Here is a 13,652-nt window from a genome sequence, read left to right as displayed (position 1 = left end):
AGGAGCGGGGAGGAGATGGGAGGAGAGGAGAAGGGAGAAGGGAGGTGATGGGAGGAGAGGGGAGGCGCGGGGAGGCGATGAGAAGAGATGGGACGAGAGGGGAGGAGAAAGGAGGAGAGGAGAAGGGAGAGGGGAGGTGATGGAAGGGGATGTGAGGTGATGAGAGGAGAGGAGAATTTTTAATGTAATTACTGATGCATTAGGCCACGCCCCAGGAGGCCCCGCCCCCGGTAGCCCGAGGAGCCCCGCCCCCATTACGCCCCGCCGCTCCAAGATGTCGGCGGCAGAGCCGGGGCTATTCTTCTGCACGGCGGGCCGCGGGCTGGAGCCCTTCCTGGCGCGGGAGGTGCGGGCGCGGCTCGGCGCCACCGAGGTGAGCGGGGAGCCGGAGCTGGTGACCAGCCGGGGGCTCCGGGTGAGCGGGGAGCCGGAGACAGTAACCAGCCGGGCGGTCCGGTCTGGGTGAGCGGGGAGCCGGAGCTGGTGACCAGTCGGGCGGTCCGGTGCGAGTGAGCGGGGAGCCGGAGCTGGTGACCAGTCGGGCGGTCCGGTGCGAGTGAGCTAGTGACCAGCCGGGCGGTCCGGGTGAGCAGGGAGTGGGAGCCGGTGACCAGCCGGGTGAGCGGGGAGCCGGTGCCAGTGACCACCCGGGCGGTCTAGTCTGGGTGAGCGGGGAGCCGGAGCTAGTGACCACCCGGGTGAGCTGGGAGCCGGAGCTAGTAACCAGCCGGGTGAGCGGGGAGCCGGTGCCGGTGACCACTCGGGCGGTCCGGTCCGGTCTGGGTGAGCGGGGAGCCGGTGCCGGTGACCACCCGGGCGGTCCGGTGCGGCTCAGCAGGGAGCTCCGCGTCCGGAGCACGGCCCGGGCTGTGCCGGCCCACGCGCGGGGCTGGCCGGGGTCGGAGAGGCTCACCCGGAGGGAGCCGGGGCTGCGGGAGGACTGACCCGGAGGGAGCCGGGGCTGCGCTGCCCGCGGCACTGTGGGAGCGCTCACCCGGAGCCGTCCGGCCCGGCCCGGCCCGGTCCGATGGGTGTTCCTCCCGGAGGTGGACTGCGTCTCGGGAAAAGTGTTCTTCAGGGCGGCGGCGGGGCCCGGAGAGCTGCGGCAGCTGCGGTCGGGGGAGCGCCTGTTCCTGCTGCTGAAGAAGCACAGCCCGCTGCCGGTGTCTGGGAACAGAGGTACGGACACGGGAGGCCTTGGTTTGAGTCCTGGTTATAACATTTGAAGTGTTTAGTTTTTTACCGGTGGCTGTAGTTCTAATTGGCAGTAGTCGATTCTAAAGTGTCTTTCACCCACGTGTGTTTTCAACATGTTTTTGACCTGAAAAGGGCTTTTAAATTGTTTTCAATAGCTACCTTGCAGCCTGTTTTCTGCTGGCACTGAGTGTATATGTGTATTTCAGAGACTCTCTCCCCCACCTAGCCCCAAAAAAGAGAATAATACCCCACCCAAAAAGCAGCATTCAGCCCTGGATCTCTTGTGTTTATTTTAACAAGAAGTCTTATTTTCTGTTAAGCAAAGTGAATCCCAATCTATATATTGTGTCAATTTACTCCTAAGTACGCTGCTCCCTTCTAAGTCTCAGCTCCTTGGGTCGTGCTCTCTGTCAGTGTTGGAGTGAGAATTTCAAGTTAGATGGATTGATTTTTATCTGGGAGATTACCTTCAGCTTTGAGGATGAAATTTGGTCATGATTCTAAGATTTTAAGCGATAACTAGAAAGACCTTTATTTTTTTTCCTTGACCAGCGGTGATGCATTTAAGTGAATCAGCCTCTCTGTTCCTCATGCCTCTCTTGTGGCTAGCTGGGGACTGCCCACGCGTGTCGGTGTGTGTTGCAGGATTGAAGGCACAGTGATGAATGAGAAGCAAAAAAATTTCTTTCTGGAAGAATAAACTTAGTTTTGCCTGAGATGACTCAAAGTAATTCATGTTTGTATCTGTCTTTTGATTCTGGAGAGTGTTCTGCGTCGCTTAAACCTGGGCCAGGTGTTTTCTGGGGAAGGTGGCATGCTAGGCTGGTGCTCTGTCCCTGGGAATGGCTCTCACAGGTGCTCTGGCTTTCCACAGCTGCTGAGTTCTTGTGCAGAATTCAGCCCTTGTGTGATTTAGTCTTGGTTGTGCAGAGCTGGTAATCAGAGGGGCACCTGTGTGGCTCCTGGTGGGTGGTGAGGGCTCAGCTGTGCCTGTGATTCTGGACTCACACATTAATGAAATCTGGGCACAGGGAAGTGAAATGCCGAGGCTGAGGTACTTAACCCAAAACTGCTTTTTGCTTCCAGGGAAAATGCTTCATGAGATTAAAAACCTGGTCATCGAGGACCCGAAATACTGGCTGGATATTGTCTCTGTTTGGAGGAAGCTTCATGGACATGAGGGGAAAACAGATGATGGCTCTATAGAAAATGCATTGGCTCTGAAGAGGAAGTCAGAAGAAGAGACAAATACTGCAAGTAAAAGGCAAAAAACAGAACAAGTGAGGGCAATTGTGTCTGAGGAGTGTCAGGTGGGGGCTGAAGAGACCTGTGAGGCACCAGCCAGAATGAGCAGGCAGGAGTGCTGGACTGAGAGCAGGACTTGCTCAGAATTGCCTTCCATGGGCAGTGCAGAGCATCCTGCTGCCCTTGAGCAGCTTGGCTTCAGCTTCAGGGTGTCATGTCGCTGCAGTGGAGCCATTGCCAGAACACTGACTTCACAGGTATGCTGAGGTACCTGCTTTAAAATAATCCAGCAAGGGTGAACAGAGATGTGTACTTTGTCATTTCAGTTGTGTCTTCTGGAATAATAAACTCTTGTAAGCTTTTTCTGTCTTTTCTCTAAAAGCCCTTAACCTGCATTCACCTTAAACAAGTAGAAATACAAATGCTGGTTTTGATTTCTGGGCACTGTTACCCTTCATGTTTTTCAAATCAATACCTTTTGTTGAGGAAAAGCAAAGGTAAGAGTTTGAGGTTCTGGGCCAGTGGAGGCTGAGGAGTGATTGAATAATTTACATCTCTTTGAAGGGCCATTGCAAGGACTGTGGGGCCAGACTCCTCTCATTTGTGCAGTCTGGACAAAGGGGCAAAAGCCAAAACTCACAACTTCAGTTGCCTCTGGCTGGGTATTGGGGAGAATTTGTTCTTCAGGAATACAGCCCTGGGAGTCTTGGGAGGAGTGGAGCTTGGTCCTTGGGAAGGAATAGTGGCATGCCGTCCTCCAGGGGTCTGTTCCATTTAGCCCTCTTCCCATCTGGTTACTCTTACTGGAAGGTGTCAGTATTTAGATTTTTTTTCCTACTAAAGCTAGTACCTTGGTGAGGTGAGACATATGAGCTTCCCTACAAGGGAAGTGTTTGCCTAAATTTGTGCTATTTGAACCTATACTCTGAAGGTAATCAGAGCTTTCTATACGTAACGAAAGCATTAAAACTGTGAGGTGTAGTTGTGCACTTGCAGGTTTTCTGTTGGGTAATCTGCCTTAGAGCCATTGGAGGTATTTTGTGCATGTGATTAAGAATTCCAAAATGGTGGCAGTCACGGAATATTCTGAATTAGAAGGGACCCACAAGGATCAAGTCCAGCTCAAGTTAACGTTTTATTGTGGCTTGGTCAGGACTGGAACTTCAGCCTCTCCTCTCCTGCTGCAGCTGAGCATTGGTTGTTTGCCTTGTGCTGTGTTTGCTTTGCCCCTCACTCACCTGCTCTGTCCTGTTGTACCTCTTCTACTGTGAGTTATATGAGTTACTGTCTTAGGCATAGGCTCTTCCCTGGGATTTCTGAGGGTTGTGCATTGAGGCTGTGCTCTGCAGTTTCCCCAGCTCTGTGTTTTCTCGTTCCTGTGCTCTGCAGTTTCCCCAGCTCTGTGCAGTTTCCCCAGCTCTGTTTTCTCTCATTCCTGTGCTCTGCAGTTTCCCCAGCTCTGTGCAGTTTCCCCAGCTCTGTGTTTTCTCCTGCCTGTGCTCTGCAGTTTCCCCAGCTCTGTGCAGTTTCCCCAGCTCTGTTTTCTCTCATTCCTGTGCTCTGCAGTTTCCCCAGCTCTGTTTTTTCTCGTTCCTGTGCTCTGCAGTTTCCCCAGCTCTGTGCAGTTTCCCCAGCTCTGTTTTCTCTCATTCCTGTGCTCTGCAGTTTCCCCAGCTCTGTTTTTTCTCGTTCCTGTGCTCTGCAGTTTCCCCAGCTCTGTGCAGTTTCCCCAGCTCTGTTTTCTCTCATTCCTGTGCTCTGCAGTTTCCCCAGCTCTGTGTTTTCTCATGCCTGTGCTCTGCATTTTCCCCAGCTCTGTGCAGTTTCCCCAGCTCTGTTTTCTCTCATTCCTGTGCTCTGCAGTTTCCCCAGCTCTGTGTTTTCTCATGCCAGTGCTCTGCAGTTTCCCCAGCTCTGTGCAGTTTCCCCAGCTCTGTGTTTTCTCCTGCCTGTGCTCTGCAGTTTCCCCAGCTCTGTGTTTTCTCCTGCCTGTGCTGTGCAGTTTCCCCAGTTGTGTTTTTTCTCGTTCCTGTGCTCTGCAGTTTCCCCAGTTGTGTTTTCTCATGCCTGTGACTGTTGTCCCCTCGCAGGAGGTTGGCAGAGCCCTTGGCACAGCCCTGGTGAAGCAGTGTGGGTGGCGAGCTGATCTGCGGGACCCTGACCTGGAGGTAGGGCTGCTCGTGTGCCTGTGGGTGCTTCCAGACTCACCTGACACCTCTGCTTTGGTTCTCTGCTCCCTCTGCATGTGGGACCATGGCCTGTTTGATTTTTTTTGTTTGGGATTTTTTGTTTCGTTGGTGTTTTTTTAAATGTTTATTTTTTTGTTGCTAGTATACAGTGAATAATATTCTCCCACTTGTAGTAAATGGATTTATAACTAAAAATTCCTATGCTGTGTTAAGGAAAAATAGGCGCTCTTATAAATTCAAGTGCTTGCTGATGGATTCCTGGCTGACAAAATACCCCTCAGCTTGACTGAGCATTAAATCATCTGCAAAGTGGCATTCAGATCATCTAGTAGGATTTCTTCCAATTAATTGTTACTGTTTATAGTATGCATTTTTGTTCTTAAAAACTGAAATCAGAAGTTGTAGAAGCATCTATGTCTGGTTTAAGTGAGTTAAAGCTATTGTTGTGTCAGTTTGAGACTCTAAAATATTTGGGTTGGTTTTTTTTCCTCTTCTAGATCTTTGTACATCTCAATGACATTCACTCTGTGGTGGGGATTCCTCTTTTCAGGTAAGTGTTTTCCCCACTGGATTTGTCATGGCAGTATCAGAACAGACAGGATTTGTAAATCTTGCTATCCACCATGAGTATTTATCTTTTGGTTTAATAACCACTGTTGTCAAATTAGTCTTGTGATCTGCCTGGGTTTTAAATGAACACAGAGCCAGACTTTGCAGTGAGTTATGGTTAAAAGACACTTCTCTGTCTCTCAGGAGATCTGTCCAGTTCATTTGTTCTTTAACATCACATGGTCTTTTCTGCTGTTGGTTTAGTTAACTTTTTTGGTTTTTTGCTGTCTGCAGGCTTCCATTGGCAAACAGAGAGTATATCAGAACAGCAGGGCTGCGGTCAACAGTGGCATGGGCCATGGCATCTCTGGCTGAAATCAGGGTCAGTGAGTGTTCCTTGCCAAGAAATGGGTCCTGAATTAAGGGAATGGGGTGCTGCTCATGGGGGCTGGGGAGGAGTGGGATGATTTCAGTGCCCCATCCTCCCCACTGGCTGTGAAGGATTGGGGTGGTTTCAGTGCCCCATTTATTGGGGAGGATTGGGGTGATTTCACTGCTCCATTCTCCTCACTGGCTATGAAGGATTGGGGTGATTTCAGTGCCCCATTCACTGGGAACGAGTGGGGTGATTTCAGTGCCCCATTCACTGGGAAGGAGTGGGGTGATTTCAGTGCCCCATTCTCCCCATTCACTGGGAAGGAGTGAGGTGATTTCAGTGCCCCATTCACTGGGGAGCAGTGGGGTGATTTCAGTGCCCCATTCACTGGGGAGCAGTGGGATGATTTCAGTGCCCCATTCCCTAGTGCCTGTAGATGGACAGGGTCTGCCATGCCTGTGGTGAATGTGCTGTCACCTGCAGTTCAGCCAGGTGTCTGCTGTAACTCCAGGTGCTTCTCAACAGAGCTGGTAATCCTTGTACAGATACATATCTAAATGGTGAGATTTTTTTCTGCTGTTCTGTGACGGTGAAAAAATGAAACATTGGTGTTGTTTTCCAAGGAAATGTGATCTCTTTTCACAGTGGTACAAATATGTGTCTGCAGCCCACTTGTAATATTTCCTCCTGAATGTCTCCTCAGGGATGTCTGCAGTGAAGCTATGGGTGCTTTTCACTATATTCCCTTATAGGCGAGTTTGGCCGTGGATTACCAGAGATTCTTGTTAACCTGTGCTGGGTTCAGTGGGATTATGCACATCCCTCTATGAGCTCTGTCCTTGCTGAGGAGTCTGTCTTGCTGGGGATGCAGTAACCCCTCTGTTTTTGTAGGCTGGTGCCCTTGTGCTGGATCCCATGTGTGGGCTAGGAACCATCCTGCTGGAGGCTGCCAAGGAGTGGCCTGTGAGTATCCCAGCCCCAGCTGCTGGAGTTTCCCTCTGCAGGGAAACTGGTACTTGTGGGACAGGGTTTTCTCTCTGCCTCTTAGGCCAAAGCCCATTGCTGCATGGAAAGCTGAAACCAAACCAGCCTTTCCAGGCAGCTGCTAGAAGCTTTTCAGTGCAAAGGTTCCCCCAGGTGAATGTGTCCTGCAGGCTGGTGCAGCTGGTGATTTCCACTGCAGGGTTTGTGTGAGGCAGCCACAAGCTTGTGGAGCTGCCTGGGCTTGTCCTGGGCTCAGAGGAGTCAGTGTCATGGGGCAGTCATCAGCTTTAGGGGCAGTGGGCCTGGCTGAACCTAGCTGGGGTCCTGCTGTTAGGACATGCCCTTGGTATTTCTGTCATTTCAAGGGCCTTGAGCAGACCAGAGCATTGAAGGAGTGGAGACAACACATACTTCTGATCATTAATATTTCTGAACATTGAAAGGGTGGAGACAGCGCATACTTCTCTGATCATTAATATTTCTGAACATTAAAGGAGTGGAGACAGCACATACTTCTCTGATCATTAATATTTCTGAACATTAAAGGAGTGGAGGCAGCACACACTTCCTCTGTTCCTCCATCCTCTGGATTGTGAATTGTTTTGTGTAACAACAGCAGATGTCCCAGGAAGGGGGTTGTCTTGCAAGAGCTGTGCAACAAGGCAGTTTGAGAAGGGTTAATGAAATGAAAAACTGGAGTGTTCACAAAATTGCTTTTCTCTCTCTCTGGACAGGATGCCTGGTACTGGGGTGCTGATATAAGTGACTCCCAGTTAGAGGGTGCAGATGGCAATATCAGAGCTGCAGGCCTGGTGCATAAGATTGAGCTGCTGAAAGCTTCTGTGAAAGGTATGTCTGTGTTATTTCCAGGTGGATTTTTTGTGTTTCTGGGATTGGACAGGTGGGTTCTCCTGAGGTGATACATTGCAGAGCTAACTCCCCAAAATAGCTGGGTGGTGACTCTGTGCTAGTGAAGGAATAATTATTTGTAATTCCTCCCTGCTGCCTGCACCTGGAACTTTCATTCAACTTTAAGAATTAAGTCAGCAGAAGACAATAAAAATTGCAATTGTCTGCCATGGACAGGAGTTGTCACTCTTCATGGTAAATGTGTGATTTACCACCGCAATACATAAAGAGTATGTACCATGTGAGAGTTCTTTGTATCTTAGTGGAGCACAGCCAGGACAAATCCAAATGAAATGCAGCCTGTAAGTTAAATTTACCAGGTGAGTATTGATGAGGACGCATTAAACTGAGCTGAATTTTTCATGTATTGCAGTAGGAGTATTTTGAATGATGGTTCCTTTCTCCTGTAAGAGGGAGTCTGTTTGCTCTTGATTTACAAGCTATTCTGTAGAGAAGGAAATAATTTAATGACCTTATTCTGGACCTCTGAGTCTGAGGCTAAATTATGCCAATATGAAATTCATGACAGGCAAGCTGGCTGAGTTTCCCTGTGCATGAGTGATGAAGTGTGCATATTTTTTTACCTTGCAGTATTAATTTCTTACTGGAATGGTAAGAAACATTATTGATTTTTTATAAAAATGTAGGTTTATTTCTCACTTAAAAGATGTGTTTGACTTTGGTTTCTAGGATAACGAAGGGTACTTAGCTGCCAGGTTTTCTAAATGGAGCAAGTTGGTATCTCCATCACTGGTCAGAAGCTGTCACTCCTGCATGTCTTGAGCAGGGCTGTAGGTGGCATGTCCTTTCATTTGCAGATAAAATTGATACCCAGTTGTTGTGCTGCAAGTGTTGACCCAAGAATGGTCCAGGAAACATCTCCAGCTAGTTGTAGAAAAGTTGGCACAGAATCTCAGCAGAGTTTGGGTGAGGAGGAGCTGTTGGAAGTCTTTAGTCCTGCTGTCTGCTCAAGGCCATGTCCAGTGAGTTTGGAGCACCCTGAGGGATGAAGGACCCCAGGGTCTGTGCAGGGCCCAGGCCTGGCTGCCTGACACGGGATGGAGGGACTCCAGCCTGGCTGCACAGCCTGGCATGGGATGGAGGGATCCCAGCCTGGCTGCACAGTCTGGCACGGGATGGAGGGATCCCAGCCTGGCTGCACAGTCTGGCACAGGATGGAGGATCCCAGGGACCCCAGCCTGGCTGCACAGCCTGGCACAGGATGGAGGGATCTCAGCCTGGCTGCACAGCCTGGCACAGAATGGAGCGACCCCCAGGGTCTCAGGAGGGGTCTCAGCTGGCCTGCACAGCCTGGCACGTGGCCAGCCTCCATCACCACAGGCACAGTGCTACATCTTCCTTAGGGGAGCTGACCTGGGTGGGATACAGGAGCTCTAAGGAGACCCTTCAACAGCATCAGCTCTGACAGAATTCAGGTGATTCTGGCTGTAACCAGATTCCTGGGGGCTGAAAAGGGGCGTGGAGAGGAATTGAAGGTGGCTCCTTCCCATTCATACACATGCACTAGAACATTTTCACCGAGTAAAGTGCTCACAGACATAGCTCTTCTTTTGTGTTTTGCTCAGTGATTTTCATGTTTAAGATGTAGTGGGTGTTGAGGGGCAGCAGTTAATTTGGGACCATGTAGTGCCGTAGGAGAGTCTTGCTGCAGGGGCAGAGACTCTGCAGGCTGAACAGTGCTGCCACACATTTGTCTCCTGCCAGTCTGCAGAGGGGTGGTGTCTCCGTGGTGGAGGGCAAGTGCTGAAGGAGCTGTGAATCTGCATAATCCAAAATGTGGATTATTTTAGATTGTGTGATTATGTGGATTATATGGATTGTGTGAATGTGCATAGCCCACAAAGAGCTGGCAGGCAGTGTTGAAAGGGCAACAGGGGCAGAGCTGCTGTGCATTTTTCACACAGTCAGAGATAAATAAAGACCTGCCTTTATCCTGCAGCGCTGCCATTGCCTTCAGAAAGCTTTGACAGCGTTATTTCAGATATTCCATTTGGGAAGAAGTTCAAGACCACAAGTGATGCTCAGCTCCTACCAGATCTTCTCCAGGAAATGGAGAGGTACGTGTGGCCTTCGGCACGCTCAGGGTTTGATGGAAGTGCCATGATGGTTTGTGATCTGAGCATTTAGCCAGCTTCAGACGTGCTTTGTTCCATAGTCTGCAGCTCTGCAGTGTGACTCTGTGCAGGCTGTGGGGGTCCCAGCCCATTCCTGTCCCTTGGAGGCTGTTGTGTTGTGTCTCACCAGCTCTGAGTGCCAGTGGAGGCTCCTGTGTGAGCCATGCTCACAAATGCTCTTTGCAAGGCATTTGGGGAAGTGTTTCTGAGCCACACTCCAGTGTGGCAGAAAGGAGAAAGAGGAGAGGCCTACCTGGACAAGTTAAAGCATGGCCAGGCAAATAAAGCTGTAATCCCTTTCTAGTTGAGGCCTGCTCGTATAAATTCATAGTCTTTCCTTTTTGAGGTCACAGCCCAGCTTTGACCAGCCTACTTTGGCAGGAAGGATCTCAGACTAGAAGAAGGGGCATGCATCGTCCTTGCTGTCCAGGAATGCCTCACTAGCAGCCTGGGCTGGTTTTAGGTGTGTCCTTTCATCCCTCACCATGTCATTTGGCGGCAGAGTTGGGCCAAGCTGATAGCTGGGCTGCTTCCAACAGACAGGTCAAGCCATCTTCCCCTCTATTCTTGCCTGCCAAGAAGCCCTTTCTCTAGGACTGCTCTTGAGCAGGTGTTGATCTCTCTCAGCCAATGCAGGAATGTGGTGGGAAGGTGATGGAGAAGGTTGCATGGCTCCACAGAATGGTGTGGCAATCTTACTGTGCTTGTTTTCTGCCCTTATTTGCTCTATTGGTCCATCCTAAGTAAAATATTCCCTTAGAAAGGTGGAGATGAGGAAGGGGCCATGAGAGCCCCACCAGTAAAGCTGTTCAAGCTACTTGCTGTAAACTGAATCAGGACAGTATTTCTTTTCCCCTTCTTTCAAAGCCACGTGTAATGTTTGGACATTTACCTACAAAAATTAATTGCAAACATTTATTAATTTTCTTCTGCTTCCTGAGTTTGAAAGCCATGAAGGATCAGTGGAACAGGGAAAGTTCCAAAAGGCTGTTTTTTGAAGTTTCCAAAAGGAAGGGAGTTACCATGCTAATCTGAGCAGCCCTTGCTGCACTGGGAGGCTGTTCCTTTGCAATCTCCAAAAACTCTGGGCTTGAGGGTGCCCTTGATCCTTGAAAGAGTAAGGGCAGTAAAAAATTAGTCCCTCTTCCCTGCTAACCCAACAGAAAGAACTGCTGCCATCAGAAATGTGTTGGAGTCAGGACAGGGCCCTGTTCTCCCATTTAGAAAGAGGTAAGAAGATCAGGGATTTAAACCCCCCTTGGAGGTGCAGCTCACCGAGTTGAGCCGTGGCACACTCGGGTGTTTCACTGAACGCAGGTGGCATCTGAAGTGTCAGCAGTGGCAAAGGGATGCCAGGAGGGATCAACACCTAACCTTTCTTTTTCCTGTGATTGCCAGAGTGCTTCTTGTTGGAGGGACCCTGGTGTTGCTGCTGAGCCAGGAGCTCCACAGACGCATGGATGGTTTGACCAGGAGTGCTGGAGGTGACCCTGCTGAGGCCTCTGCTGACAGTGACAGTGGAGCAGCTCCTGCACAGGCCATGGATGGTTTGACCAGGAGTGCTGATGGTGACAACAGAACAGCCCCTAGTGTGGATGGGAATTCCTCCTCCTTGGCCCAGGGGCGTGCAGAACCTGTTCTCAGCAGACATTTCGGGTCCCTGCTGCCAGAGGGTGTCTATGCTGTTAGCCTGGGCAAGACTGATGCTTTCATCCACAAATACAGGAAGGTGTCTGGGCCTGGGAGCTGTCCCAGGACTGGGACACTCCCTGGAGCTGGGAGCTCTCTGGGCCTGGGCTGAAGGGAACTGGAAAGCTTTGGGAGCAGCAGGGCAGGACTCAGTGGGGCTCTGCTGGTGCAGACACACCCACTGCCATCCCTTAGATTGCCTCACCTTCCTGGCATTTCCTAAGGCACTGTGCTGTTGTGTTTCTGGTTTTCAGGAGAGGTGGAATGTGACCGTGTTCACAGGGGTCCCAGGATGAGGGAAGAGATGAGGATCTGACTCCATGTTTCAGAAGGCTGATTTATTATTTTATGGTATATATTATATTAAAACTATACTAAAAGAATAGAAGAAAGGATTTCATCAGAAGGCTGGCTAAGAATAGAAAAAGAAGGAATGAATAACAAAGGCTTGTGGCTCGGACAGAGAGTCCGAGCCAGCTGACTGTGATTGGCCATTAATTAGAAACAACCACATGAGACCAATCACAGATGCACCTGTTGCATCCCACAGCAGCAGATAACCATTGTTTACATTTTGTTACTGAGGCCTCTTGGCTTCTCAGGAGGAAAAATCCTAAGGAAAGGATTTTTCATAAAAGATGTCTGTGACAGTGGAAGATGCCAGTTCTGCTGTATTGGATATAGTCTGTTGCAGTGTGGCAGAGTCCTGAAATCCTTGTTTAGGCACAGCTGCTCAGTATTGGGAGGAGTTTCTGTCGGAGAGAAAGTCTTGATTTGCAGAACTGCAAACCCAGATGTGGTAGCCCATGATCTTTGGGCTGTGCACTCCAGCTATTCATTTCAAAGTAATATTTAAGCTACAGGTTTGTCTATTCTAGTTATCCTTAGTGTTCGGGTTGTTCTTAGGTGGAGGATAGGCGAGCCCCCTGAAGTGCTGAGCAGGAAGGGAGGCTGAAGGAGAAGCAGCAGCACTGACAACTGGAGTTGCAGCCAGTCCCAGGCCCTGGACCCCAACTCTGTTTTGTGTGTCCTGGGTCCTCCCTGCCCTGCCTCTCCCCCTCCCTCCTGCACTTTTGGGACACCTTTTTTTCTCCCCTGTACCTTTTCTTTTCTCTTGGTTCTTCTGTCTCATCAAAATCGGGCTTTTAGAACTGTACCAGCATTAAAGAAAGGGCCTAAGGCAATACTGAAAGCACTCCCTCCTTTGGGTTTTAGCATCCTTTGTACAAAGGCTGAGATAGCAAAAACCAAAAGTCATTGCACGTTTTCTGTGAGAACTAAATATAAAGACTTCTCACTGCTTTCCTAAGCCATGCAGGAACACTGGAGGCCTTTTGGGAAGGGAAAATTATGATAAAATACATTTCTGTATGTTTCTGTGCAAAGCTTTTGACTGATCAAGATCACCTTAAAGAGCAGAGTTGGGTTTAATAATGTTATTTTGTTGACTTCAACAGTTTCTCTCAAATGTTTTTACTGAGAAAAGTATAAAATAGGACTATATTTGCATTTTCAAACATACTTTTCTGTCCTTAATGTCTTGTAGTTATTAATGTGTATTTTTGCAGCTGTGCAGTCTGTGATAAAGATAGCTTTCCTGCTTGACTTGGTGGCAATGATTTGTAAGAAGTTTATAAACATGCTGGGGTCTGCTCCACGTATGAATGGCTTGTGGCTATGGTTATGCACCCAGTTTGTTAGAGAAGCAGGGGATGAGGCTTTCAGCCTTTGTTTTCCTTCTTCTCCTCTGAATCTGTTGCATCACTATTGAAGAATGTTCAGTTTCCCCTGAATGTGTAAGAGACCATCTTTCTGGTATTCAATCTGGTAAGCTTCCTCTATACAGCCTGCTGCTTCTCTAGAGTGAGGGCTGAGATTTCTAGAGGGGCTGATGAGACCCCTGACCCAGGAGTAGACCCAGGTGTGGAAAATCCTAAGTGGTGTGGGAAATGGGAGGATATGGGCCAAATCCTGAGGGAATTCTCTGACCCTATAGTTTAGGACTTTCCCCATGAACAAATTCAGAACCCAGCTGAGGTGGGGAAATATCTGAAAGAAAAGTACCAGGATGACCCTAAGGAGGAAAAGATCATTGCAGTGAGCTGGGCCCTGGCTTGTGCTTATCGCACACTGCTAGATACTGTCGGGCAGCAGACAGAGGCAGGGGGGCAGGGAGATAAATCAGCAACTGTCCTGGTGACTCAGGCTGCAGCCAGGCTCGAAGCCAGCAGCCAGACCAGATAGTGAGCCTAGGCCAGCAGCTAAACCAAGCAATGAGCCTCAATCAATGGCTGTGGCTACCAGCACTAGAAGTGGAAAGTTCACGGACAAGACCAATCGACCAGTGGATGATGATGATGATGATACAGGAGAAGGACC

At 49.5% G+C, this 13,652-nt stretch overlaps 1 protein-coding gene across 2 annotated transcripts; it reads left to right on the top strand.

Moving 5' to 3' along the window:
- The first annotated feature begins 274 nt into the window (after positions 1 to 274).
- On the top strand, positions 275 to 13,475 carry THUMPD2 (THUMP domain containing 2). 2 transcript variants are annotated; one of them, XM_054293890.1, is made up of 10 exons: positions 275 to 373; positions 1,047 to 1,179; positions 2,284 to 2,699; positions 4,533 to 4,610; positions 5,129 to 5,181; positions 5,475 to 5,562; positions 6,448 to 6,519; positions 7,275 to 7,389; positions 9,410 to 9,527; positions 10,983 to 13,475. In XM_054293890.1, exons 1-10 carry the CDS (start codon positions 275 to 277, stop codon positions 11,383 to 11,385), a joined length of 1,575 nt encoding a protein of 524 aa, XP_054149865.1. In that variant the 3' UTR covers positions 11,386 to 13,475. The 2 variants fall into 2 exon arrangements, with proteins under 2 accessions (XP_054149865.1, XP_054149866.1); XM_054293891.1 differs by lacking the exon at positions 1,047 to 1,179 and having other exon boundaries at positions 305 to 373.
- Positions 13,476 to 13,652: the final 177 nt, after the last annotated feature.

The sequence above is a fragment of the Melozone crissalis genome, unplaced genomic scaffold (genome assembly GCF_028551555.1).
Source record: "Melozone crissalis strain CALT ecotype California unplaced genomic scaffold, PUWL_Pcris_2 ptg000195l_1, whole genome shotgun sequence".
Lineage (NCBI taxonomy): Eukaryota > Metazoa > Chordata > Aves > Passeriformes > Passerellidae > Melozone > Melozone crissalis.
The sequence above is the reverse complement of the archived record's forward strand: the minus strand, read 5'-3'. Positions and strand labels throughout refer to the sequence as shown.